The 27,454-nt window shown below is 33.1% G+C and overlaps 2 protein-coding genes across 3 annotated transcripts; one reads left to right on the top strand and one right to left on the bottom strand.

The window, feature by feature from the left end:
• Window positions 1-3,307: 3,307 nt before the first annotated feature.
• Window positions 3,308-7,142, bottom strand: borcs5 (BLOC-1 related complex subunit 5). Its single transcript, XM_051099044.1, has 5 exons — window positions 6,904-7,142; window positions 6,684-6,771; window positions 6,389-6,532; window positions 4,007-4,164; window positions 3,308-3,931 (listed from the first exon to the last, which is right to left on the bottom strand). Exons 2-5 carry the CDS (start codon window positions 6,739-6,741, stop codon window positions 3,704-3,706), a joined length of 588 nt encoding a protein of 195 aa, XP_050955001.1. The 5' UTR covers window positions 6,742-6,771; window positions 6,904-7,142; the 3' UTR covers window positions 3,308-3,703.
• A 1,278-nt stretch (window positions 7,143-8,420) lies between these two features.
• Window positions 8,421-26,262, top strand: bmal1a (basic helix-loop-helix ARNT like 1a). Of its 2 annotated transcripts, XM_051100073.1 has the most exons (19): window positions 8,421-8,534; window positions 16,685-16,741; window positions 17,043-17,190; window positions 17,861-17,881; window positions 17,998-18,036; window positions 18,154-18,186; window positions 19,042-19,199; window positions 19,323-19,402; window positions 19,489-19,581; window positions 19,667-19,784; window positions 19,868-20,017; window positions 21,568-21,814; window positions 22,091-22,197; window positions 22,308-22,458; window positions 22,879-22,967; window positions 23,047-23,155; window positions 24,362-24,455; window positions 25,385-25,478; window positions 25,562-26,262. In XM_051100073.1, the coding sequence occupies exons 3-19, from the start codon at window positions 17,051-17,053 to the stop codon at window positions 25,717-25,719; spliced, it is 1,881 nt and encodes a 626-aa protein (XP_050956030.1). In that variant the 5' UTR covers window positions 8,421-8,534; window positions 16,685-16,741; window positions 17,043-17,050; the 3' UTR covers window positions 25,720-26,262. The 2 variants fall into 2 exon arrangements, with proteins under 2 accessions (XP_050956030.1, XP_050956032.1); XM_051100075.1 differs by lacking the exon at window positions 17,998-18,036.
• Window positions 26,263-27,454: the final 1,192 nt, after the last annotated feature.

Genomic DNA, 27,454 nt, shown 5'->3' on the forward strand with positions numbered 1-27,454 from the left:
TGTTAAGATGATCTTTGTCGCCATCTATTGGAACGGAGAGTGAACTGTTTGTTTTTTTTTTTTATAGTAAGTAGGTTTGATTCGCATCCACCTCGAAGCCAGAAAAGGTAATTGTGACTTTATTTCTTATGTTAAACTTTGTTTTATTTTTTAAGTTTATTTTAAAACGTTTTACACATAAATACATGAAGAATGCCTTAAGTAATACGTAAGTTTTAATTTTCATGAAGCGGATCGCCTCATGGTGGCGCCATGTTGAGGTCAATTGACTTAATGAATTAATAAAAATTATCTTAAAGGAGAAGTCCACTTTCAAAACAAAGATTCACATATAATGTACTCACCTCCTTGTCATCCAAGATGTTCATGTCTTTCTTTCTTCAGTCGTAAAGAAATTATGTTTTTTGAGGAAAACATTTCAGCATTTTTCTCCATATAATGGACTGATATGGTGCCCCGATTTTGAACTTCTAAAATTCAGTTTAAATGTGGCTTCAAACGATCCCTGGTTGTAAATGATCCCAGCCAAGGAAGAAGGGTCTTATCTAGCGAAACCATTGGTTATTTTCACTAAAAACATACAATTTAAATATTTTTTTAATCTCAGACGCTCGTCTTGTCTTGCTCTGCCTGAACTCTGTGTATTCTGGCTCAAGACAGTTAGGGTTTGTCTAAAAACTCCAATCATATTTTCTCCATCAACTTCAAAAATCATTTCTAAATCCTCTCACATCACTGCAGAAGTACCGACACAGTCTTTGCAAAGGGAACATGCAAAGAAGATCAAACACCCTTAACAAAAAAGGTAAAACAGCGATATAGGGCGATTTCGAAGTTGAGGGAGAACGTGAGATGGGAGTTTTTCGACATTCCCTAACTGTCTCTAACAGGAACAAAATCCGGGATCGATTGAAGCCACATTTAAACTTTTGGAAGTTCAAAATCGGGGCAACCTTACCAGTCCATTATATGGAGAAAAATGCAGAAATGTTTTTCTCAAAAAACATAATATCTTTACGACTGAAGAAAAAAAGACATGAACATCTTGGATGACAAGGGGGTGAGTACATTATATGTGAATCTTTGTTTTGGAAGTGGACTTCTCCTTTAAAATTCACTCGCCTGCAAGATGCAAGTTATATGAGTAATTTTCTTCAATTGAATAGATTTAGAGAAATTTAACGTGATTGAGCTAAATAAAGCAAGCAATATGTATTTATATATTGACTAGAGGCAATGATTTAAACTTGAAACGTCTTAATGATAGATTTGTTTCTCACAGACACTCACCTTGTTGCTTCACGGGACAATAATTGATGGAATGGAGTCATGTGGAATACTTCTTGATTATTGTGATGTTTCTATCAGCTGTTTGGACTCTCATCCTGACGGCACCCATTCACTGCAGAGGATCCATTGGCGAACAAATGGTGTAATGCTAAATTTCTCCAAATCTCTTCTGATGAAGAAACAAACTCATCTACATCTTGGATGTCCTTAGGGTGAGTATACGGATTGTTGACATGACATGGCATTTTCACTGCTTTCACTGTAAGATAAAAAAGAATATAAATAATATTGTCGTTATTCAACATGCTGTAAATCAACATTTCTTTGTCTTACATGAAAATGTTGTTATAAAAGCTGCAGTGTTATTAGATTTTCTTAATTATTGAGACAAATGTCAAAATTGTCCTATGCGACTGTTTTAAACATAGTTCAATAAATTACTTTTTATAAAAAAAAACTTTTATAAATTAAAAAGAAAAGCACAAAACTTAATAAATTCTTCTGGCATAATTGTACAAGTGTCTGTTTTAGTAAATGGCAATCGTTTTTTCATCCATATATTTCTGAAAGTGTAGGAACTTGATACATTTTGTCTCTGAAAACCATGTCCTGTGGTGTGACACCATATACTGATTTTAAGAAAAAAACTTTTATTAGTTGATGGACCCCATTCATTGGCATGTTACCACATGTTCACACGGTGAATTCTTGTCTCAGAATCTTTCAAATATTTAACTTTTTTGGAACCACTTCAAAAGTGGTACATTTTGTTGTCCTTTGGCAACTTAAACTACAGAATCATGGAAAATTATGCAAATATATCTTGCAAACTGCTAATGACAGGTTAGCTTGGAACAGCAAAGTCATTAATTGACACAAAAGGCTGAAATGTCCTCCGGTGTGATGCCTGTACTGTCACACCATAGGACAAAGATGTCACGGCAGAGGACAAATCTCTTTAAAAGACATTTTAAATTATTAAATATTTATTTTAACTCCTTTTCATTCTTTCTTTGATCATTTTTAGTGTTCTTAAATGCAATGATGACATGAATTAAACTGTTTTCTGATGTTTTTTCAGAGAACTTGTACTGTTAAAAAAGTGTCATGAAAATAAATGTAAAATGTGATACTTTTATAAAACAGAAAGAATTGAGGAAGAGAAATTCGTGGAAGAGAGAGAACATGGAAATATAGTTATTTAGAGATATTTCTTTCTCATTTGACATGTTCAAAATTAAATAGAAATACTTTAATAACTACCATTTATGTCCTTTAGTGTGACATAATGTCCTATGGTGTGATGCACATAAAAAAACAAAACAAAGACAGATTTGTTTTTATCTCAAAATATCTTTTAAAAAACAGTATTGCAATAGGGCAGATAGAAATATCTCTCATCTTATTATTGTTTAATTTTCAGCAGTTTTGAACAGTTGACAGCAAAGTCTTGAAATTGTCCAACAAGTATTGGGGAAAAAAGTATAATTATAGAGTTAATTATAATTTCATATTAAATAAATAACACCATATGAAAATACGTGTCTAACAATGAAGATAAATCTCCCTCATGCTATTTCTATATATATATATATATATATATATATATAAATTTTTTTTTTTTTTTTTGTTTGTTTTTTTTTTTTAATTTTTGCTATGTCACACCATAGGACAAATTTATGGTACAGTTCAGTAAAAATGTTTAAAAAAAAAAAATCTCAAAGATCAGACTTCACAAATATACAAATATATGCATTTCTTCTTCAAAAATGGTTAATTATGCATATATGAATCAAATTGTACTTTTTTTTTTTTTTTGGAGTAAAAGGAACTTCTGTCATTAAATTGTGAATAGCGCATTTCTACAAAGGCATTAGAAACTGACATTTATCACTAATAATCCTTAAGGAATTACTTTTCTTTTCACATAACAATGCTATAAAACTTTTTTTGTCCTCCAAAAGTGTTTTCTTTAATTAATCTCTCTCACGAAAACAGAAAGTGTATGTATAAACGATTTAATGCCAACAACTTTAATGACACAAGTCTACAGAAAGCCTGTCAAGTGCAAAAGCATCATCATATGCATTAATGATTTCTCATTCAATAACATTATTAAAGAAAATTTCAGAGGCAGAATTATGTTGTCATGCCCTTTAAAACCATTCAGTTATGCATTTTAAGTAAATATATACACATGCCTACACCATTTTGGTATTAAAGGATTTCATTTTGTACCGTGTAACTTGTTTTACGCCAGCTAACACTTGATCCAGGCACACATTAAGCCTTTTGGAGTGCAAAGTGAGAAGTTCCATAGGTAACAACCAGATATGACCTGAGGTAGGTCTCTATAAAGCAAAAAGTCAATCAGTGAAGCCACTATGAACTATTTTTCATTTGTTGGCAGACTCTATTTGATTTCTCCATCAGGTTTCATGCTGAAGGGCTCCAGGCGCTCGCTCTCTGGCAGTAGGTTGTTGAGACGCTCCATTAGTGGTATCGTCTGGTCGATGCCCATCTGGATGCGTCTCAGAATCATCGACATTTCATTGACCTTTTGGATCTGCTCGGCGTACTTGGCGTAACGTTTTTGCCTTTCCTGCATAATGCTGAATAATGCTTCCACTGACAGATCCATCTGACAAAAAAAATCAGGTTAGCATTCACAGCTGGCTTGGTGAAACTTAAATTGAAAAGAAATGATGGTGAATACCTCTTTGATCCTCTTGACCAGAGCGTTCTGGTCAAAGGCAACAGCTTCCGCACACTGGTGTAGATGATCCTGATATCGGACACACAGCTGCAGCACCTGTGCCGAATCTAGCTTTTCTAAACAGACAGTGCTGGGGGAGGTTTGCCCACTGAGCACACCTGAGAGAATGACACCGATATTAGGCTCAAATTGTGATTTCATATCATTTTGAAAAAAAAAATAATAATAATTATGATTATCGTATGATTTTATTCTAAGTTTACTTCCACCACAGAATAAAAGTAGTTGTGACTATTTAATCTCACAATTCTTTACATTTTTTTCTCAGAATTGCTTGTTTCTGTCTTTTGTCATGATTTTGAGGACAAACAAAATTCAGAATTTGTATAAACATTTGGAAAATAAAAACAGAATTGCAAGATATAAACTCACAATTGTGAGGAAAAAAAGTTGTAAGAAGTGAACTGAGAAAAAGTCAGAATTTTGAGATGTAAATTCAAAGGGAAAAAGTCAAAACTGCAAGATGTAAACTTAGAATTCTGAGAAAATGAAGGTTGAATTGTGAAATGTAAAATCGGAATTCTGAGAAAATAAAGTAAGATTTGTGAGATGTAAACACACAGTTCCAAGAAAACAAAGTAAAAACTGCGAGATGTAAACTCAGAATTCCGAGAAAATAAAGTAAGAATTGTGAGATGTAAACATACCATTCCGAGAAAATAAAGAACTGCAAGATGCAAGATGTAAATTTACAACTCCGAGAAACTTAAGGCTGAATTGCGAAATGTAAACTCAGAATTCTGAGAAAATAAAGTAAGAATTGTGAGATGTAAACACACAGTTCCAAGAAAATAAAGTAGTAATTGCAAGATGTAAACTCAGAATTCCGAGAAAATAAAGTAAGAATTGTGAGATGTAAACACACAGTTCCAAGAAAATAAAGTAGTAATTGCAAGATGTAAACTCAGAATTCCGAGAAAATAAAGTAAGAATTGTAAGATGTAAGTTCAGAATTCTGAGGGAAAAAACTCAGAATTGTGAGACGTAAACTCAGAATTCTGAGGAAAAAAGTGTGAATTGCGACATGTAAACTCAGAATTCTGAGAAAATAAAGTAAGAATTGTGAGATGTAAACACACAGTTCCAAGAAAATAAAGTAGTAATTGCAAGATGTAAACTCAGAATTCAGAGAAAATAAAATAAAAACTGTAAGGTGTAAACTCAGAATTCCGAGAAAATACAGTAAGAACTGTGAGATGTAAACTCAGAATTCCAAGAAAATAAAGTAAGAATTGTGAGATGTAAACACACAATTCAGAAAAAATAAAGTAGGAATTGTGAGATGTGAACTCAGAATTCTGAGGAAAAAAGTCTGAATTGCGACATGTAAACTCAGAATTCCAAGAAAATAAAGTAAAAACTGCGAGATGTAAACTCAGAATTCTGAGACAATAAAGTAAGAGATGTAAATTCAGAATTCTGAGAAAATATAGCAAGAACTGCGAGATGTAAACACAATTCCGAGAAAATATAGTAAGTACTGCGAGATGTAAAAACAATTCCGAGAAAAATAAAATAAGAACTGTGAGATGTATATTCAAATTCTGAGAACATATAGTAAGAACTGCGAGATGTGTTTACACATTTTCAAGAAAGTAAAGTAAGAATTGCGAGATGTAAACACACTATTCTGAGAAAATATAGTAAGAACTGTGAGATGTAAACACACAATTCCGAGAAAATAAAGTAAGAATTGCGAGATGTAAACACATTTCCAGGAAAGTATAGTAAGAACTGCAAGATGTAAACACAATTCTGAGAAAATAAAATAAGAACTGTGAGATGTGTAAACACAATTTCGAGAAAGTAAAGTAAGAATTGCGAGATGCAAACACACTATTCTGAGAAAATATAGTAAGAATTGCGAGATGTAAATTCAGAATTCTGAGGAAAAAAGTCTGAATTGTGAGATGTCAACTTAGAATCTGAGAAAAAATTCGGAACTGCAAGATGTAGACTCCAATTTCTCAAGGGGACGAAGTCAAAATATTTATCAAAATGCTGTTCTTTTGGTCAATGTCGCACCACATTAAAGAGCATCAACAACACTGACTTTTTGAATTTTGTGATAAATTTGGCAGAGTTTAAAAGTTGAGGACTTGTTTTATATTAAAGTAGAAGTACATAGGGTTTTGTTATAGCATCAGCCGAAAACAGCACAGACTATGAATTTCAAGATTTAAGTATCAATATCAGTTCATCAATTTGAAGACTAATTAAAATCAAATAATTACAATTTTCAACACAGACCTATTACAAACCATTTGCCCATAGATCATTTACCTAAACTAATAAATTGTTGGCATTTGCACTAGGGCTTACCTTTCAGAAGAGGCTGAAAGGTGGGAATTTCCTGTAACTTTATTACATCTGGATCATTATGAATATTCCGTAATGACTGAGTTCCTTGGGCAACAACTACTATGTCATCCATTTTGGCTCTGTGCTTGGCTGGAGAGGGAACAACTGAAACAAGAAGACAGAACTTACTGACAGGTGATAGTAGAATATACACCTCTATTCTAACAGATATTTGTCTATGGATGCTTATGTCATTTCCACGTCTAACATATTTCACATTAAGAATAAACATAGCGTAAGCAACAATGTCGAGTACCTGAAGCGCTGAAGTCTGAATGTTTATGATCAGCATCTCCACTCTGTTCAGCACCCATCGTGCACTGTCTATGCAGTCAACACAAGCACTGAACCAAAAAATAACATAAATTAGATATATTTTATATTAAAATTATACATCAAATACATAAGTGCGATACAAAAATAGTTCTTGAAATTTGATTTAATACATATCCACGACTGCATAATGCTTGACTTACCGTAATGTTGTTATTTCCAGCTGTTTAACTGTGGCGATTTCATTCGGCTGACTGTTAAGTCAATTGAACGGTTTCCTAATGTTTTACATTGTAGTTTACGTAACTTACAGACATTGTGAGATGTTAAACCACAATACCGATCGCAGACAACGTTCACAAACTATATTTATTAGCAAATAAGCTTACAATCACTAGAGGAACAAATGAAATATCCGGTCTGATAACATGAGACGCGTGATGATGACATCACGGGTTTGTTTACATGTGACCATTCAGGCACGTATGATATGTTCTCGTATCCGTCATAGTTTTTAATCTACAGCTAAAAGAAACGTACACTTCATGTTTAAAGAGAGAGAGAAAGCAGGAAATTAATTAAGAAAAACTGTAACATAAAATAATGAAACCGCTTTTTAAAGATTGATTTTACATATCATAAAATGTAGCTTTTACTTACAATTTATAACTTAAGATGACACATATTTTAGTATATATTTTAGTTTATGCTTACACAGTTGCAAAAGTATATACCTACATATTTTGCACTCTATTCAACTTATAAATAAATAACATAACAATACATAAAATTACCTGATCCTTTACATATGCTTATCATTATCTTTGAATTAATAATAGATCATTTATTACAATTATATAGAAATAAGTGATAATATATCATCATAGTAATACATGTAAAATTATATACTTTTTTTTTTTTTCCAAAACTTCGTGGTTAATCAGTCTGTAAGAGAAAATGTTTATCTTCTACATTTAATAAATGGACACCGTTTTAAATCATATTTCTGGATATTACTTTATGTAAAGTAGTACATTAAATGTACATCAGTTTATTTTTGTAAATATTCCTGTGGTGTGACAAGCCTTATGAATAACACATTGATATTATACATTAATACATTAATATTAGGTTTTGGGTAGTGGTTTCAAACATCTGTTTTTCTTTCAAAAACAAACTCAAAACTTATATAGCACCACAAAAAATGAATAGTAATTAATGTGTGCATTTATTTTTAAACAACCACAATTTTATAACAATACTACTAAGAAAACTGTAATAGTTTTACATATTCTGTATCTGAAAACAAACTTCTGCATTTCTTTTGTAATTTTATCCAAATGTATATTGCATTCACTACCACTGTCCCTTATTTGTTTTCAACATACAATACATTCATATTCCAAATGTTAACGCAATTCCTTAAAACTAAGCATCTCTCTCAAAGAAACTAAAAGGTTTAAGCTGAAGATGTTCAATAATCTCATCCATTTCTCAAAGGAGCAAGTACATTAGACACAATGCAGCAACATGCGATTGAGAACCACCCCTTACTGGGATCATCAGCCATGTCGGTGAATCGCAAGAAACCTTGTGTGATTGGTCACTCCGTGTGTCAATCATTCCGCCGTGAAATGTAACCGCCATTCTGACTGGCCACAACAAGTGCACCTTTTTATCCAACGATCCTATTGGTTGAAAATATAGGTTAGTGGTCCGACAGTCACACGAAGGAAAGAAAGTAGGTCAGAGACTGATTCCGTTTATGTCACAGTTCCTCACGGACCGGACGTCAAATAACCGAAACAAACTGTGATGTTGAGCTATTCCTCCGGTAAGTGTGACGATTTAACGTTTGACCATTAGGTCTAAGTGTCGCGTACTGCTTATCGGTTTATTATGTGCGTTTTTTGTCCGCTCGCATATTGGTTTCAGTAGGAGGGGCGTCTGTGACATTTCTCGGGTTGAATACCTTAGAACCGATGCAGCTGCTGCCACCACAACAGAAACAATCACGGTGTCAGTGATTTAGTTAGAAAGTCATAAATCTTAGCTGAACGTAGCCACAAACCCACACCCATCATCGATGTGAGTTTAATGGTCTGCGTTCCCTTTAAGATGGTTGAATAGAGGGAGCGCAAGTGTGCTTGAGCCTCTTGTGTGGGTTGGTCACTTCAAAAGGTACTTACGCTTACATTTTATCTACTGTGTTCGCCGTATAAATTTGGGCTGCGTCTCAGCGCCTTATGAGCTGTCTACCTTTGGGAGGTTTCGTAGGCTTTCACAAGTGATGCTCTCTAGGTAGGCAGCTCACTATGGTTTGATTCAGGGCTACAGTGGCGTCATTATGCTTCCGATTGCGGTTTATCAATGCCATTGTAAAGATAGCAGTTTTAGAGAACAGATAAAAGGCGTGAGGTTAGTCACCGTTCAGATGTGTCTTTTTTTTTTTTTTACCCAGTTTGAGTACTAGCTAGAGACAGCTGACTGTGTCCTACAGTTGAGTCAAAAAATCCATTTAATGAACCTGACATTTCAGACATGGAAGATTTAATGTGATACTCTATTACCAGGCAACCATACAAATGCAAGCAAATTTGTGACACTGGCCAGAACTCATTTTTTGCAAAAGGTCAGATGTTCTTGCTTCCACTAAGGAACAGAGTGTTCTTTGCATCATTCTCAGATCTTGCTGGATGTTAAGCCGAAGTTCATGGCGATTTCCAGCTCAACTTTTCACTTATTTTTGTGACGACAATGTAATTTGACTTTAAATTAATTTGGAAAAAAGCCAAATGGAAGCTCTTTCATTGCAAAACACTGTATAAGACAGACAAGGCTTTTTTATTTTATTGGATATTTTTTTTTAGCATTGATTGAGCACGTTTCCCACTTTTGACTACATGCCCCAGTGGTGTGGCTTATTTTGGCACACTTCATTATTATTACAGTGTAACAAATATTAATTTGTTTTAAATATTAATATTTACCATTTATACCATGTCATTTTTTTTAAATGTATTTTTAATTTCATATTTTTTTTAAATTGTCTAATTTTAATTATTATTTTATTTTTAATCATTAGTATTTAGTTTATTAATTTATATTTTTAGTATTTAAATTAATTGTTATTACAATATTAATGAATAACTGTAGTTGTTGTTAACTGTTAATAAAATATTAATGTTAAATATTTACCCTACCAGTCTAAAGTTTTTGAACAGTAAGATTTTTAATGTTTTTTAAACGCCAAACAGGCTCACCAAGCCTGCTTTATTTGATCCAAAATACAGCAAAAGCAGTAATATTGTGAAATATTTTTACTATTTAAAATCTCTGCTTTCTATTTGAATATATTTTAAAATTTAATTTATTCCTGTGATCAAACCTGCATTTTCAGCATCAATTCTCCAGTCTTCAGTGTCACATGATCCTTCAGAAATCATTCTAATATGCTGAAGAAACATTTATTATTATTATCATCAATATTTTCAGGATTATTTGATAAATAGAAAGATCAAAAGATCAGCATTTATCTGAAATAAATGGAGTCAGTACATATATATTTATATTTGTACTTTGTACTATATATATATATATATATATATATATATATATATATATATATATATATATATATATGATTTCTGAAGGATCATGTGACTGGAGTAATGATGCTAAGAAAAAATCATCTTTGAAATCACAGGAATAAATGACATTTTAAAATATATTCAAATAGAAAACAGTTATTTTAAATAGTAAAAATATTTCAGATTTTTACAGTTTTTACTGTGCTTTGAATCAAATAAATTCAGGCTTGGTGAGCAGAAGAGACTTGTTTAAAAATGTTTAAAAACGTTTGACTGCTAGTGTAATACTAATATTTAAAAATGTTAATATTACATATTTATTAACATTGAACACCAAATCCTACTTTATGAATATAAAACATTTGAAATCCATGTGAAACTTGCTTCGGCTTTACATTTGTGAAAAGTACTACTTGCTTACAGTCATGACAAGTCCAACAAGTTATGTGTAAGTGCGGCTTCCATATTGTAAGACGGGTGTGTGGCATTCAGTTTAAGTAACTGCATTCCTAAAGTACAGCATCAAACACACATCATTAGGGCGTTCATCAGCTCTCACTTCCAGAATCAGTTGTTTTTCCTTAAACCACGTCTGGAGTTTCTTCCATTCACCCACATGTCATGTTTTTCCTGAATTTGTCTGTAATAACTTGAACTGAGGCGTATAATTAGGATGAGTAATACAGGTATAATCTTTAAATGTGACATTATAATCCAGTTGCCACGAAGGGAGGTTTCATTTGCATATTTGGCTTTCGCCATACTGAAATCGTCTTGAATTCGAATAAACTGAGATGACCTACTTTAATCTTTTTCGCTCGTCGCTTTCTTCCTCTTTTTTTTCTTTATCTTTGGCAGTCTGTGAAGGCAAGCCCACGCGTTCAAGAATAGATCTTTTGGAGATGGGTAGAGTGATGGTGGTACATGAGCTTTAAGAAAATAAAACCACAGAGTTTTTTTTAACACTTTTGTGTTAAAAATATGTGAATTTGAAGAATGACGTATGCATCACAGTTATAACTGCACTCTTGCTCCAGCGTGGGCATTGAAATGGCTGGTTGAAGGGTCTGCAAACGCACTTTTTATTTCAGTAGAAAATCCCATTCGAACACAGGGGACTCCTGTTTCGTTTACAGCGGGAGAAAATGGGTCTTCCGGCCCTTTCTTTCTGCCAGTTGCATTTCTGTAATCTAAATGTGGCCTAGATTGTGCGCTTTCCAAGGGTTTCCTGGCAACCAGAGCAGGTCATTGATGAATCTCACCGATTCCTCCGTGTGTATGTGAGTGTTTGTGGGAGTATGAGAGAGATTTTTATTTATTTATTTATTTTTTGTAGATAATAAGGAAGCTCAAGTTACTTGTTAACTTAAAGAGATAGTTCACAAAAAAAGAAAATACTGTCATCACTTACTTCAGTCCAAACTTATATGGCTTTCTGTAGTCTGTGGACTGTCTCAAGGATTTTTTTTTCTCAGTATCTCCTTGGCTGCTGTTAAATTTGATGATAGAGTCAGTGGAAACATTCCTGCTTGTTTTAAAGGAGAAGTCCACTTCCAGAACAACAATTTACAAATAATTTGTCACCCCCTTGTCATCCAATATGTTCATGTCTTTCTTCAGTCATAAAGAAATTATGTTTTTTGAGGAAAACATTTTAGCATTTTTTTCCATGTAATGGACTGCTAATGGAATGCAGTTTAAATGTGGCCTCAAACGATCCCAAATGCGGTTGTAAATGATCCCAACCGAGGAAGAAGGGTCTTGTCTAGCAAAACGATCAGTTATTTTAATAAAAATAATACAATTTATATACTTTTTAATTGCCAAACACTCGTCTTGTCTTACTCTGCTTGGACGGTTTTTGCTCCTGTTCATGACAGTTAGGGTATGTCGAAAAACTCCCATCTCATGTTTGAAATCGTCCTATATTGCTGTTTTACCTTTTTGGTAAAGGGTGTTTGATCTTCTTTGCATGTTCACTTTGCAAAGACTGGGTCGGTACTTCTGCAGTGATTTAGGAGGATTTTGAAATGATTATTGAAGTTGAGGGAGAAAATACGATTGGAGTCAGAATACACAGAGTTTAGGGAGAGAAAGGCAAGACGAGCATTTGAGAATAAAAAGTATTTAAATTGTATTTTTTTATTGAAAATAATCGATCGTTTCGCTAGATAAGACCCTTCTTCCTCAGCTGGGATCGTTTACAACCGCATTTGGCATCATTTAAAGCTGCATTTAAAATAATATTTTGGAAGTTCAAAATCGGGGCACCATATCAGTCCATTATATGAAAAAAATATTTTCCTCAAAAAACATAATTTTTTTACGACTGAAGAAAGAAAGACATGAACATCTTGGATGACAAGGGGGTGAGTACATTATATGTGAATTTTTGTTTTGGAAGTGGACTTCTCCTTTAATCACTTATTAAAAAAGCCTAATTTAGATTGTACGGTGTGAAGTAATTATCAACCTTTGATGTGAGCTTTTTATCAAATGTTTTAGAGAAGGTCATTTTATCACAGTGTTTTCCATGTTTAGACACAAATGCTGTTATAAATGTGTTTTAGGACCCTTCATAGTATAGAACCTGCCCATCTTAAAGGAGAAGTTCACTTTCAGAATAAAAATTTCCTGATAATTTACTAGGGATGCACAATATTATTGGACTGATATCGGAATCGGCCGATAATGGCTTTAAATGCAAATATCGGCATTGCCCGATATGAAAAATCATGCTGATTATGGGAATATGTTAACACACTTGTGTTCAGGGTGTGCTAGCGTGAGGCTCATTCTTGAAGTTTTGCCTGAATAGTGATTAGATTCACTGTTTTGGATAACTGCATTTAAACTGAGAATGCACATACAGAATGAGGCGTTCGGTGTGTGATGAGTAAAGTGTAATAGCAAGTGCAGTGGCAGCAGCGGTAGCTTATAATGCCTGTTTGGTAAGAAGTAGGGATGTCAGTTTTTTGATAAATTCCATGATCGATTGTCATTTAAGTCGTTAACTTTAATGCTGCAAATGTGTCTAGTGCAGTGACATGTAGTCACCGGCATGACAGGATGTGCAATGCCACTTAAAACACCAGCTTATTCACCCGAATTAAAGGTTTGTTTTAGTTTAAATTAAAGGCTAGTAGCAGGATTGTAAAACCAATAGATGTGAATATGGTCATTTGATTAAAAAATGAAGTTCCGTTTAATTTTTAGTTAATTTTTCATATCCGGTCACTAGACCACTGAAAGCGCCTTTTAAAATGGTTTCACAGTGCTGCTTGGTGTTGTATTTTGAAACACAATCGGAATGTTTGCAATTGACACGATCAGCATTTAAAATAAAATGATCCCAAAAGTAATTACGGTGTGCGGTCAGTGAATCACTTTCACCGGCAGCGCTAAGGCAAAACACACTGTTGCTCATATGAAATATTTTTCCGTGAATATTATGACACATTTGAGGTACAAAGCCTTCTTTATAAATTGGTTAGCAGGCAAATGTTACATAGTGACCATGCTTTTGGATTCATGCCGTTTGAGCCCATAAAGCAACACGGAGAGACTTGGTATTGTTTCCAAATAAAAGGATATAAATCGGTATGGGTATCGGCCAAAATGAGATGAAAAATATCTGCATATCGGATATCAGCAAAAATCCAATATCGTGCATCCCTATAATTTACCCACCCCCATGTCATCAAAGATGTTCATGTCTTTCTTTCTTCAGTCGTGAAGAATTGAAGGTTTTTGAGGAAAACATTCCAGGATTTTTCTCCATATAGTGGACTTCAGTGGTGGCCAACAGGTTGAAGGTCCAAATTGCAGTTTCAATACAGCTTCAAAGGGCTCTACACGATCCCAGTTGAGGAATAAGGGTCTTATCTAGCAAAACAATTAGTAATTTTCTAAAAAAAAAAAATAATAAAATAAACATATACTTTTTAACCACAAATGCTTGTCTTGCACTAGCTCTGTGATACGCAAGCTTGTCTTCATGCATTACGTAATCATGTTGGAAAAGTCATGCGTGGTTTGTTCTTCCTCTGCGTACTTTGGTTCAAAAAGGTAGGCGAAAACTCAATGTCATGTTTAGCTCCAACTTCAAAATCGTCTAACATGGTTGTTTTAATTTTTTTGTAAGGGGCGTTTGACTTTTTTTTTGCATGTTCGCTTTGTAAACACTAGGTTTTACAGTAAAAGACTGTAAAAATGCTACAGCAAAACCTGTTAAATTGTTAACAGTAAGTTAATTAATTAATTAACAATATTGGACATTACATGTAATTTTATGGTAGTATACCATTTTTAGAAGTGGAAAAGAATGTATAATTTACAGTAAATAACCGTAATTTGACATTGCCAGAATTCCCTGTGTTATATTTCAAATTTGATGTTTTGTTGTTGAAATAACTATGTTTCTTCTTAGTTTTTTTCTTATCAGTTTTGTACATTAGGGTTGTGTGTTACATCTAATGTTGTTAAATTAATGTTTATTGCAATATTTCAGTTTCATGTGTGTTACCATGATGGTGTTTAGTGTTTGTGTGAATGACACTGTGCACCTTCTATATATGTTATTAATTAATTAAAATGTGCTTGTGATGGACTTTGATTCATCAGGTGAGTTTCTCATCACCACCTGCTTTTGGTGGTTATCAGTGTATTACAAAGGTACAAAACAGATTTCAGTACTTCCATAGGTTTGTATATTAACATTATATCAATTAATAAAATTATGGTATTTAAATGTAAGTTAAACAGTAAAACTGTAAAACCTAAAATGTTGCTACTTTTTTATGGTAAAATTTTACAGATTTTTATTTTTATTTATTTATCTACGTAATGCGTGAGGTTGGGCTGGTGCAAAATGAACATTTGTGGTTAAAAAGTATATACATTTTTATTGTTTAAAAAAAAAACTAAAAAACCCTCTAAAAAAAACCCAGTGAAGTCCATTATATGGAGAAAAATTCTGGAATGTTTTCCTCAAAAACCTTAATTTGAAGACAGAACGGCATGAACATCTTGGATCACATGGGAGTGAGTAAACTATCAGGAATTTTTAATTCTGGAAGTGAACTTTTCCTTTAAGGTTGAAGTTGCTTTCCTTAATATTTTATTGGCAGTTGACTCTAAAAATTTAACGGAAAAATCTTTGTCTGTTTGTTTTAGTAATTTGTGTTCTGGATCGGCTAAATTAAACAGTGGTGTGCCGCAGGGTTCTGTTTCTGGACCTCTTTTGTTTTGACTGTATAAGTGCCCATTGGGCTATATTTTTCATGAACACAATATATTGTATCATCTGTATGCTGATACCCAGCTGTATCCCAGCTGATCCAAGAGGTGAGGCTAAAGCCAGGTTGGCGAGTGATTTCCTTCATCTTAATACCAAAAAGACTGAGTGCGTTGCCAATAAGTAAATTATAAGTAGGCTTTAAGTTTAAGTTTGTTTTAAGATCATCTTAAGAATATGGGTGTTGTAATAGATTCAGCTTTGGCTCTAGATAAGCAGGTCATTAGTGTTGTCAAGGCTGGGTTTGACAAATTTATTTCTAAATTAAAACCAATTGACCCTTCGCAAACAGCTTGATTGACAGGTGATCTGACCAATCATGACGTTGAATCTGCCGTTTTGTCTGACAAATCAGACAGGAGAGTAGATTAATGTCAGTAAACTTAAACTTGAAAAATGGTGTGTATTGACATCCTTCCGCAGTTTAAATAAAATACGTTCTGAAGTTCATTCATGTTTATTTTGTGTTTCAAGTAAACGATCGGTTTACTTGCCATTTAAACTGAGGTAATAGACTGATCTGTCATGACACATTAAAGAGCCACAAAACAATATTTATGACAAAATTTGAAAGCTGAGACCTTGTTTCATACCAGAAGTAACCTGCTTTTTCTTGTCTATCGGCATGTTGTTAGTTTCCTCTTTCCTCTGCAATGTATTTTTCACTGTGTCAGAACTTGATGTGTAGTGTGAGAGCGGCATTGTTTGTTGGACATAGCAACAGTAACTAAGGGGGGCGGGTCTTTGCGAAGGTTCAGTTCTGTCCTTTAAAGACCTGGAAACGTCATTCATGCATTTGTATAATCAAACATTGATTACTGGAATTGTTTACATATAAAAAGCTCTTTGGTCAATGACATTTGCTTTAAACATGCTACGTAAATAAACTTTGTATTTTATTGCACAATGAAAGCCGGTGGGGTCCAAAATGACTCGTCGACGAAGCGAAGACAGCTTTTTTCTATTAATGACTACTGATTAGTCTTCACTTCAACTTCTCTTAACCTCAACCACAATGTCTGTGTGAAACTGAAAAGTAGAGTTAGTCAAAGGAAACTTATTTGTTTGCTACAAATGCAGTTTTATTTTTGTCCACAGGATCTTGCCACAGGTGGAAGGACATGCATTGAACAGCTGCTTGACTGAATCTGTGTGGTGAGCATCTTGTATTCTCTATACACACATTGATATAGCATTTTGTAGGCCAGTGGTTTTCAAACCGGTCCTGGAAGCACCCCTGCCCTGCACGTTTTGTATGTCTTCCTTATCAGACACACCCAATTCATGTTGTGCAGCTTCTGCTAATGAGCTGATGACCTGAATTAAGTTTTGTTAGATGAGGGAGACGTACAAAATGTGCAGGGCAGGGGTGCTTTCAGGACCAGTTTGAAAACCACTGTTGTAGGCATTTTAAAGAACTGACCTTGAATGTTTTTTTGTGCACGTTGCTTTTAAGATGATCTAATGGCAGACCAAAGAATGGACATCTCCTCCACAATGAATGAGTTCATGTCCCAGAGTTCTGCAGATCTCATCAGCAGTTCCATTGGCACCACGGGCTTGGACTACAACCGCAAGAGGAAGGGCAGCACCACCGAATACCAGTGCGTGAACTTCTCATAGTATAGTATATAGCGTAACACTTTACAGTCAGGTTCATTAGTTAACATGAACTAAAAATGAACAACACTTCTACAGAATTAATTGTATATTTCAGCATTTACTAGTGCATTATTAAACATGAACAAACAATGAACGACTGAAGTAACATAAAAAATTTGTGTGATAAATGTATTGCTCATTGTTCGTTCATACATTAACTAATGTTAACAAATGACACCTTATTGTAAAGGGTTACCATATTTAATAATAGTATTTAAGGCTTATTGTACCTTAAATATTGCAAACTATGTTTGAGCAGTTCTGCATTTCAAAGTAGTATCACATAAAATAGTTATGGGAAACAGTGACAGAGGTTTAATTTTTTGATTATTTATTTGGAAATTAGGCAGTCTAAAAAACAAGAAACAATTTATGAATTGTAATACAATAAGATGAAAAATGGCGTTTGCAGATACAATGTTTTGTTCACTTATTAAAAATAAATAATATATAAATGATACAATTTTTCATATTTTTAATAATAATTTATATAATATATGAATGTTTATACATTTAAATAATTTAAAATACGAATAATTGACTGTGTGTTCAATTGCTGGTTTGAAATATTTTTATTTAAAGTATATATATATTTATTGTTTTGTTTTACAGGATTGATGGCTTTTCCTTTGAGTGAGTAGAAATGTTTCCTAAAATTTTTCAGAAATTTGCCCTAATTATAATATAATTGAAAAATAATTTTTGTGGGAAGGGGTTTCAGTGACTGATTTGGTTCTTGATTTTTACAGTGATGGTATGGACACAGATAAAGATAAATCAATGGGAAGGTAAATGAAAATGAATTATATGATGTTATGTCTTTACAAACACTGTTTTAAGACATAAAGAGATTTAATAAATGAATGATTAATCAATAATAAATAAATATTTTCTCCTAAATCCAGGGATGACCAGCAGGGCCGAATAAAAAATGCCAGGTAAAGTGAAGATAAGACTTTCCTTTGTTTAATTAATGTTATATGTACACTACCAGTCAAAGTTTTTGAACAGTAAGATTTTTAATGTTTATTAAAGGCGTCTCTTCTGCTCACCAAGCCTGCATTTATTTGATCCGAAGTACAGCAAAAACAGTAAATATATATATTTTTTTACTGTTTAAAATAACTGTTTTCTATTTGAATATGTTTTAAGATGTAATTTATTCCTGTGGCATTTTGTATTATTATTATCAATATTTAAAACAGCTGAGTACATTTTTTTTTTCAGGATTCTTAGATGAATAGAGAAATCTAAATATCAGCATTTATCTGAACTAAAAAGCTTGAAGTTCGGGAAAGAAATATAGAAATACTTTTATTTAGCAAGGATGCTTTAAATTCATCCAAAGAAGACGTTTATAATGTTACAAAAGATTTCTATTTCAGATAAATGCTGTTCTTCTGAACTTTCTATTCATTAAAGAAACCTGAAAAAATTATACTCAGCTGTTTTTAACATAATAATAATAATAAATGTTTTTTGAGCAGCAAATCAGAATATTAGAATGATTTCGGAAGGATCATGACTGGAGTAATGATGATTAAAAAAAATCAGTTTTGATAACAGAAATAAATTACATTTTAAAACATATTCAAATAGAAGTAGAGTTATTTAAAATAGTAAAAATATATCAAAATTGTACTGTTTTTGTTGTACTTTGGATCAAATAAATGCAGGCTTGGTGAGCAGAAGAGACTATTAAAAATCTTACTGTTCAAAAACTTTTGACTGGTAGTGTACATGAGGTGTGTTGCCTGTGTATTTTTAGCTGATTTTTAATTTTATTTCTTTAGGGAGGCTCACAGTCAGATAGAGAAGAGACGCAGGGATAAAATGAACAGTTTTATAGACGAGTTGGCATCGTTAGTTCCCACTTGCAATGCCATGTCTCGCAAGTTGGACAAACTCACTGTACTACGCATGGCCGTCCAACACATGAAGACATTACGGGGTGAGAGCTTTCTGCCACTGCACAAGCCAGAATGCATCTGATTGAGCTCATTAGGAGTCTAAAAACAAACTTTTTCCACATTTAATTATGCTTGGCATGTCTCTTTCTATCTTTTTCTTGTAGGGGCCACCAACCCATACACAGAAGCAAACTATAAACCAGCATTCTTGTCAGATGATGAATTAAAGCACTTAATTTTAAGGGTGTGTTTAAAATATCAACTCCCAGGCTTTTGAGAATTGATCATGTGGAAAACTTTTTAAAACTGTTCTTTCCTTTCTCTCTGCAGGCTGCCGATGGCTTCCTCTTCGTAGTTGGTTGCGATCGTGGAAAGATTCTCTTTGTCTCGGAGTCTGTTTATAAAATTCTCAATTACACTCAGGTATATTTTCTTGACCGTGATCTCCAAGCTCTGATACAGTAGTGTTTTTGATGTTAATGCAAACTGTTTTGTTTTAAACTATCAGAATGATCTGATTGGCCAGAGTTTGTTTGACTACCTGCATCCAAAAGACATTGCCAAAGTGAAAGAGCAGCTGTCATCGTCAGACACGGCTCCGCGGGAACGACTCATCGATGCCAAAAGTAAAGTTTGTTTTTATAAATGTTACCGTTTTACTTACATTTAAGCCAAAAGAACTTGGATTGATGTCGGGTTTTCTCTGTAGCTGGTCTACCAGTGAAGACTGACATCACTCCCGGCCCCTCCAGACTGTGTTCAGGGGCCCGGCGATCTTTCTTCTGTAGAATGAAATGCAACCGTCCGTCTGTCAAGATGGAGGACAAGGACTTCCCCTCAACTTGCTCCAAAAAGAAAGGTATCACTAGCTTTTCAGGTAGTTTTCATGGGTTACAAAACATATTAAATACAGGGAAATAAAATGTGTGTATATATATGTGTATATATATATATATATATATATATATATATATATATATGTGTGTGTGTGTGTGTGTGTATATATATATATATATATAACAAATATTTTCCTAATTCAAAATCTTAGAAAAGCTTAAATGTTGTGTATATGTGTATACATACCTGAATAAATATATTTTCATTTTGTTCATTTGTTTATTTTCATAATTTAAAAAGAAATGACATCTAATATATGTATATATATCATTTTTATTTTTTATTTTATACATTTAAAATATTTTTTTTTAATTATATAAAGATATAATATTTGACAAATATTTTTTAATTAAATAAAACTGTTTTAATGTGTGTACATATCTAAACAAATAACCTATAAGTAATTGTTTACATATATATTCCAAAATTTTAATATCTGAAATTTATATAATAAAATGAGAAAAAATATTTATTATTTTAAAAAATCGCTTAAATATATATATATATATATATATATATATATATATAATTAGTTTTTTTAGTTATATACATTATAAATGTATTTTTTTTTTATTATATAGAGATATAATATTTTATAAATATTTTTTAATTAAATAAAACTTACAATTTATGTAAAATACATATTTTTATTGTTCATATGTATATCTAAATAAGAAAACCTATACATTTTTGCATATATATTCTATACATTTAAAATTTGAAAACTATAAATAATAAAATGAGAAAAATACATATTTAAAAATAAATATATTGCATATAAATATATATATATATATTATGTAGAGAGACATGTAAATAGATTTAATAAATATTAACAAAATGTTTTTTTTCAAATATATATCTTTAACAATAATTTAACAATAAATTATTGTTAATTTAATTTAACAATAAACTCTGTAACATCTAATATATATATATATACATTTTTTTTAATTATATACATTGTATATTTTATTGTATTATTTTTTTTATTATATAGAGATGTACTATTTGACTTTTTTAATTAAAAAACTTACATTTTGTGTATGTACAATATATATTTTTTTGTGTATGTATATCTGAAGATTTTTTACATATTCTATATACTTAATATTTAATATATAATTAAATAAGAAAAAAATAGATGTTTCAAAAAGCACTTTATATATATAGAGAGAGAGAGAGAGAAAACATGTAAATAGATTTAATAAATATGAACAAAATATTATTTTCAAATACATATCTGCAATTTAAAAGCAAGCAATAAAATCATATATATATATATATATATATATATATATATTTTTTTTATTTATTTATTTAAAAAAAACTTAAATTATATATATTTTTATGTGTTTATATTATTTTTATATATATATATATATATATATATATATATAATTTTTTTTTTTTTTTATAAATATTTAAAACTAATATTAAATTCTATTAGCAGGATATGTCATCTTTTTTAGCTTTAGAGGCTAATGGATAAATCTTTTCCTCTCTCTACAGCAGACCGCAAGAGTTTTTGCACCATCCATAGCACCGGCTACCTGAAAAGCTGGCCGCCCACCAAGATGGGTTTGGACGAGGATAACGAACCCGATAACGAGGGCTGCAACCTCAGCTGTCTAGTGGCCATCGGCCGCCTACATCCGCATATCATCCCCCAGCCCATGAACGGCGACATCCGCGTTAAACCCACAGAATACGTCTCCCGCCACGCCATCGATGGCAAGTTTGTTTTCGTCGACCAGAGGTAAGAAAGACCCGTCTTACATCATCTACAATAATCCATTTGTAAGAAATCCACAATGTTTGGTAGACCGGACTTTATAGGGCACCAGCTAAAATGTTATATACACTTTAGTATAGACTTTTATGGCTCAAAAGACCACTAATGATGTGTGGGATGAGCAGATGTGATTAGTCAGAAACCTCAAGGGTCTACAAGTATTGATTTCAGTTCATGTCAGTGAATTAGCATCTCACTTAATCCATTAGTTTATCAACGCAATTCATTGTGTCCATTCAGGGCGACAGCCATCCTGGCGTACTTGCCCCAGGAGCTTCTAGGAACGTCATTTTATGAGTATTTTCACCAGGACGATATCGGTCACCTCGCCGAGTGCCACAGACAAGGTTTCTGTTGTATTCACTCAATCACGTCATTCATACCATTTGTAAATTGATGTTTAATCTTCCTGTTATGATGCCATTTGTAATAAATGCTCATTTGCTTATTTCCTCAGTGCTACAGATGAGAGAAAAGATTAATACAAACTGCTACAAATTCAAGATAAAAGACGGCTCTTTCATCACTCTGAGAAGTCGCTGGTTCAGCTTCATGAACCCCTGGACCAAAGAAGTGGAATATATAGTCTCTACAAACACTGTGGTTTCGTAAGTATCACGTCACATTATGTTTGTGAACATTTGTCAATAAGGTGCTCAACCGTAATGTTTCTTTAATCAGGCAGAGGTACCCCATGATCTAATAAATTTGCCTTTCACACACTACTTAGACTCAAAACTTAGCATGTTTAATTTTGTCATTGTACACAAATAACTAGTGCATGTGATTCTAAAATAAAAAATAAATGTCATCTGCCTTTAAAACAGCATTTCTGATGGCCTCATGAAGAAAGAGTATTATTTAATAGTTCAGGCTCTTCCAAGTTAGTAATGGCAGTGAATGGGTGTTCAGATTTTGAAGTCCAATAAAGTGCATCCATCCATTATATAAAAACGCCATGAATGTCAGTGGTGTTTTTATATTAATTCCATTCTAATGCAGAATGCTGTTGATTTATGTTGTTTCAGGGGCAGCATGCTGGAAGGCGCAGACCCTAGTTATTCGCAGACAGCTTCGTCCCCACAGAGCATGGACAGCGTTTTAACATCAGGAGATGGTGAGAGCTGTTTATTTTCAGCTGAGCAGTTTCTCTTACAGATCTCGTTCTAACCTTTATGTGTGTATGTTTCTGACAGGTGGGGGGAAACGTCCTCTTCAGACGGTTCCTGGTATTCCAGGAGGGACTAGAGCCGGCGCTGGCAAGATTGGACGCATGATAGCCGAGGAGGTGATGGAGATTCAGAGGTATGTCCAGCTTCCAGGCACATTTAGGCAGGGCTCTACGCTTACTTTTCTTTTACTTTATTCTTTTAACTTAAGAAATGTAGGAGCACAGTCAAAATTTCAGGAGCACCTTCTAATCAATAATCTAAGAATCTGAGCAAAAATTAGCGTTCTCATTACGAGGTGATATTTGACTTGTTTTTACCTTCGTAATGGCATTTTTCTAACTTTATTAAAAGTTTGTCATCTTTTATGTCAAATTTGTTTTCAGTTATATAAGCTTTTTAAAAAAGAACAAGTAGAATAAGAATAAGTTACCAATCAAATGAAATCAGTAATAACAAAATTAATTTATACTACAGAGGTGGCAGAGAAGAACACAAAAGTGGCATTTTCATATGTTTAATGAGGCTCAGAGGTGGCATGAGTGCAATCAAATTCATAAACTCATTTTAAGATTAATGTTTTAAATATAACATTTGGAATGTAGAAATATTAAATGATTTAAATAACTGAAAAGATACTTTAAAAATGAAGCTGTGGTGGCGGCAAGTCACTGATTTAGTCACTGAATCATATTCATTTGATTCGTTTGAATGATTCATCTAGGAATTTATGAATGGGAAATTGAATCATTGACTCACTAGATTCGTTTAAAAATGCACGTTCATCCATAAAAGAAGCAACGCCATGTTTGAATAGATGCGCAGCGGCTCAGTTGTGACTTGTTTCAGACTATTTTTTTATGAGAAAATAGAGCAAAATCAGGCAATAGTGTTATAGGCAGACAAGTCACTTGATATTAACTTCTTGTTTGTTTAACTGTTGTATTAAATCAAAACTCCCTTATTAAAGCTGTCACTCATCTTAGTTCATCGTGATCTCACAAAGTTCCATTATAATCAACGAAACTCTCTACACTGCACAATGAATCTCTTATTTACACTCTCTCTACACTTTGTTTATGAAGGGATCTGTGAGATATGTCTGTGATACATTACTCAATGTTGCAAAAACGCGTAGAAACCTTTGAAGCTCCTCTCAGCGCACAAATATGCTGATCGGGTCAGTCGCACTGGTGCTCCTAAATATTTTTTCATAGTCGCACGCAGTAGTTTCCAGTCGCAAATACGACTCAAATTGTCACACTGTAGAGCCCTGTTAAGTTGCACTGCAATATCGTTCACAAAATTGATATGTGATTTTATAATGATGTCCTGCCCTCAGGATTCGAGGCTCCTCCCCTTCCAGCTGTGGCTCCAGTCCTTTAAATATCACTGCCACACCTCCACCGGACACCTGCTCTCCAGGGGGGAAGAAGGTGAGAAAAATGACTCTTTCCCACATTTACACCTACAATTCTGTTATTAATTACTCTGATGTTGTTACAAACCCGTAAGAGCTTTGTTCATCTTCAGAACACAAATTAAGATATTTTTAATGAAATCTGAGAACTTTCTGACCCTGCATAGACAGAAACACAACTGACACGTTCAAGACCCAAGAAAGGCAGTAAGGACATTGTAAAAATAGTCCATGTGACATCAGTGATTCAACTGTAATTTTACGAAGCTAGGAAAATACTTTTTGTGTGCAAAAAAAACAAAAATAATGAATTTATTTGACAGTTTCTTGTCTTCCACATCAGTCTTCGATGTGCATTCATGAGAGCACCACGATGAGAAGAAATTGTTGAATGAAGTTGTAGCTTCATACAGGCTTCGTACAAGATGCTTAAAGTGCTTGAATTTGACTTTTGAAATTTAAGGCCTGGAAAACTCTTGAAAATGGCAACATTCCTGAAGAGGTGCTTGAAAAGTGCTTTAATTATCAAGAGACCAGCTATGTTAAATTTTTCCAGTAAGCACATATCTTTTCACACAAAATTCACACAATTCAAAAAACATCATTCAATTTAATTTTTTCAGTATCTGTACGAACCCTGTTCATAAAAGTAAGGTTGAACTGCTATCACATGGACTATTTTAACAATGTCTTTACTACTTTTCTGGGCCTTGTCAGTTGTGTAACTGTCTATGCAGGGTCAGAAAGCTCTTGGATTTCATCAAAAATATCTTCATTTATGTTCTGAAGATGAACAAAGGTCTTATGGGTTTGGAACAACATGAGCGTGAATTAATGACAGAATTTTCATTTTTGGGTGAACTGTCCCTTTAATTACTCTGTAACAATAGGTTATGAAAAAGTGACCAGTACATGAAAAAACAATGTCTTATTTCTTTTGATTAGATTCAAAATGGTGGAACTCCAGATCTGCCTTCAGCAGGAATTGTGCCTGGGCCTGATTCGATAGGATACCCATATTCAAATAACTCCTTAATGAGTAAGTACACTGAATCAGTCTCATTTAAGTGAATCACATTTCATATTCTTATGCAAGTGCACTAAACGAATCTCCATCTGCAGGTGACAACTCCCATCTCAGTATTGACATCATGGAAGAGCCCGGATCCAGCAGCCCCAGTAACGACGAGGCAGCCATGGCCGTCATCATGAGCCTCCTAGAAGCTGACGCTGGCCTCGGCGGTCCTGTGGATTTCAGCGACCTCCCTTGGCCTTTGTGAAACCACAGAGGACTCCCATCAGGATGCTCATCGGGTCCAAGGTTAAACAGGTCTAACCGCAGATCACCGCAGCCGCTCGGCACAGCGGAGGCTCCTGGATAGGAAATGCACCGCAGTGGTGTGCGGAGGCTAACGAGCTGCTGCCACTAGATACAGGACCTCCTACTCAAAGCACACAGAATGGTTGAGCTGCATACTTCTTTCCAACCGCCTCCTGCCGAGTGGAGATCTGTGCATTTCCCACGATTCACGATTTTTCCCGACCTGCCTGTTTCTCTGTAGATATCGGCCTGGATTATTCCTGTGGTACCCATCAGCAAACACGGATATCTTTCTATACATATATAAATATATATATATAAATATATATATACAATTTTGTTTGTGTTTTAATGTTTTTACACTACAAACGTTGTTGAAATGTTAAATATTCTATATGCAGATTGTAACTAATATTGTAATTCTATTATGTAAGATTTCTTTATGCAAAATGTATATGGTAAAAGTGTAACGTATCAGCAGTGGATATTTTTAAAATAAAAAAATCTTGTCTTCAACATTGCCTTGTTTTTTTTTCTTTTCATTTTTGTTTTGAACTTTACTACTTACTATTAAAGGAACAGTTCAGCCAAAAATGAAAATTCTGTCATTAATTACTCACCCTCATGTCGTTCCAAACCCGTAAGAGCTTGGTTCATCTTCAGAACTCAAGTTAAGATATTTTTGATTAAATCTGAGAGCTTTCTGACCCTGCGTAGACAGCAACACAACTACCATGTTTAAGGCCTAGAAAGATAGTAAGAACATCATGAAAATAGTCCATGTGACATCAGTGATTCAACCGTAATATTATAAAGTGAATACTTTTTGTGTGCAAAGAAAACAAAAATAACGACTTGTTTCAACAATTTCAACGTCTCAACTATGGAAATATGGAAGCTATGGAAGTCTGTTCCCGCCACAGTTGAGAAAAAAATGATTCCATAATTTTCCATAATTCATAATATTAAGAAACTTTCTCATAATAATGAATTAATTATAAAATTCAGGAAATGAGTTAATAATAATATTCAGAAAAATATTCTGAAAGTCATAATTTTGACTTAGTTTCTTGTAATACTAAACTTTCTCGTAATAATGAAAAAACGTTCATAGTAATGACTTCGTTTCTCATAATAATGACTTTCTTATAATAATAAACAACTTTCTTGTAATAATGATTTAGTTTCTCATAATATTGAGAAACTTTCTTATAAAAATGAGTTAAGAAGAAATAATATTCAGGAAAAAAAAAATCATTTAATTAGAAACTTTCTCGTAATAATGACTTAGTATCTCATAATAATAAGAAACTTTCTTGTAGTAATGACTTAGTTACTCATAATAATGAGAAATTTTTGTCATAACGAGAAACTTTCTTGTAATAACGAAACTTTTTTCGTAATAATGAGAAACTTTCTCGTAATAGCAAAAAACTCTCGTAATCGCGGAAAACTTTCTCAATAATGAAGAACTTTCTCGTAGTACTGAAAAACTTTATTTTGTAATAACAAGAAACTTTTTCGTAATAATGAGAAACTTTCTCATAATAATTACTTAGTATCTCGTAAGGAGGAACTTCATAATGAGAAACTTTCTCGTAATAATGAAAAACTTCCTTGTACTGAGAAATTTTCTCATAATAATTACTTAGTATCTCGTTATGACTTAATGTCTTATAATAATGAGAAACTTT

The sequence above is a fragment of the Labeo rohita genome, chromosome 25, assembly GCF_022985175.1.
Source record: "Labeo rohita strain BAU-BD-2019 chromosome 25, IGBB_LRoh.1.0, whole genome shotgun sequence".
NCBI classification, from domain to species: domain Eukaryota; kingdom Metazoa; phylum Chordata; class Actinopteri; order Cypriniformes; family Cyprinidae; genus Labeo; species Labeo rohita.

What these genes read in the sequence shown, in the direction of transcription:
- borcs5 (XM_051099044.1), bottom strand. Translation starts at nt 6,741, where the DNA reads ATGGGTGCTGAACAGAGTGGAGATGCTGATCATAAACATTCAGACTTC. An exon ending in TTCAGACTTCAGCGCTTCAG is followed by an intron (nt 6,533 to 6,683) that starts GTACTCGACATT and finishes TTCTTGTTTCAG; the next exon opens with TTGTTCCCTCTCCAGCCAAG. An exon ending in CTTTCAGCCTCTTCTGAAAG is followed by an intron (nt 4,165 to 6,388) that starts GTAAGCCCTAGT and finishes TCATTCTCTCAG; the next exon opens with GTGTGCTCAGTGGGCAAACC.
- bmal1a (XM_051100073.1), top strand. Translation starts at nt 17,051, where the DNA reads ATGGCAGACCAAAGAATGGACATCTCCTCCACAATGAATGAGTTCATG. An exon ending in GGCAGCACCACCGAATACCA is followed by an intron (nt 17,191 to 17,860) that starts GTGCGTGAACTT and finishes TTTGTTTTACAG; the next exon opens with GATTGATGGCTTTTCCTTTG. An exon ending in TCTACAAACACTGTGGTTTC is followed by an intron (nt 22,459 to 22,878) that starts GTAAGTATCACG and finishes ATGTTGTTTCAG; the next exon opens with GGGCAGCATGCTGGAAGGCG.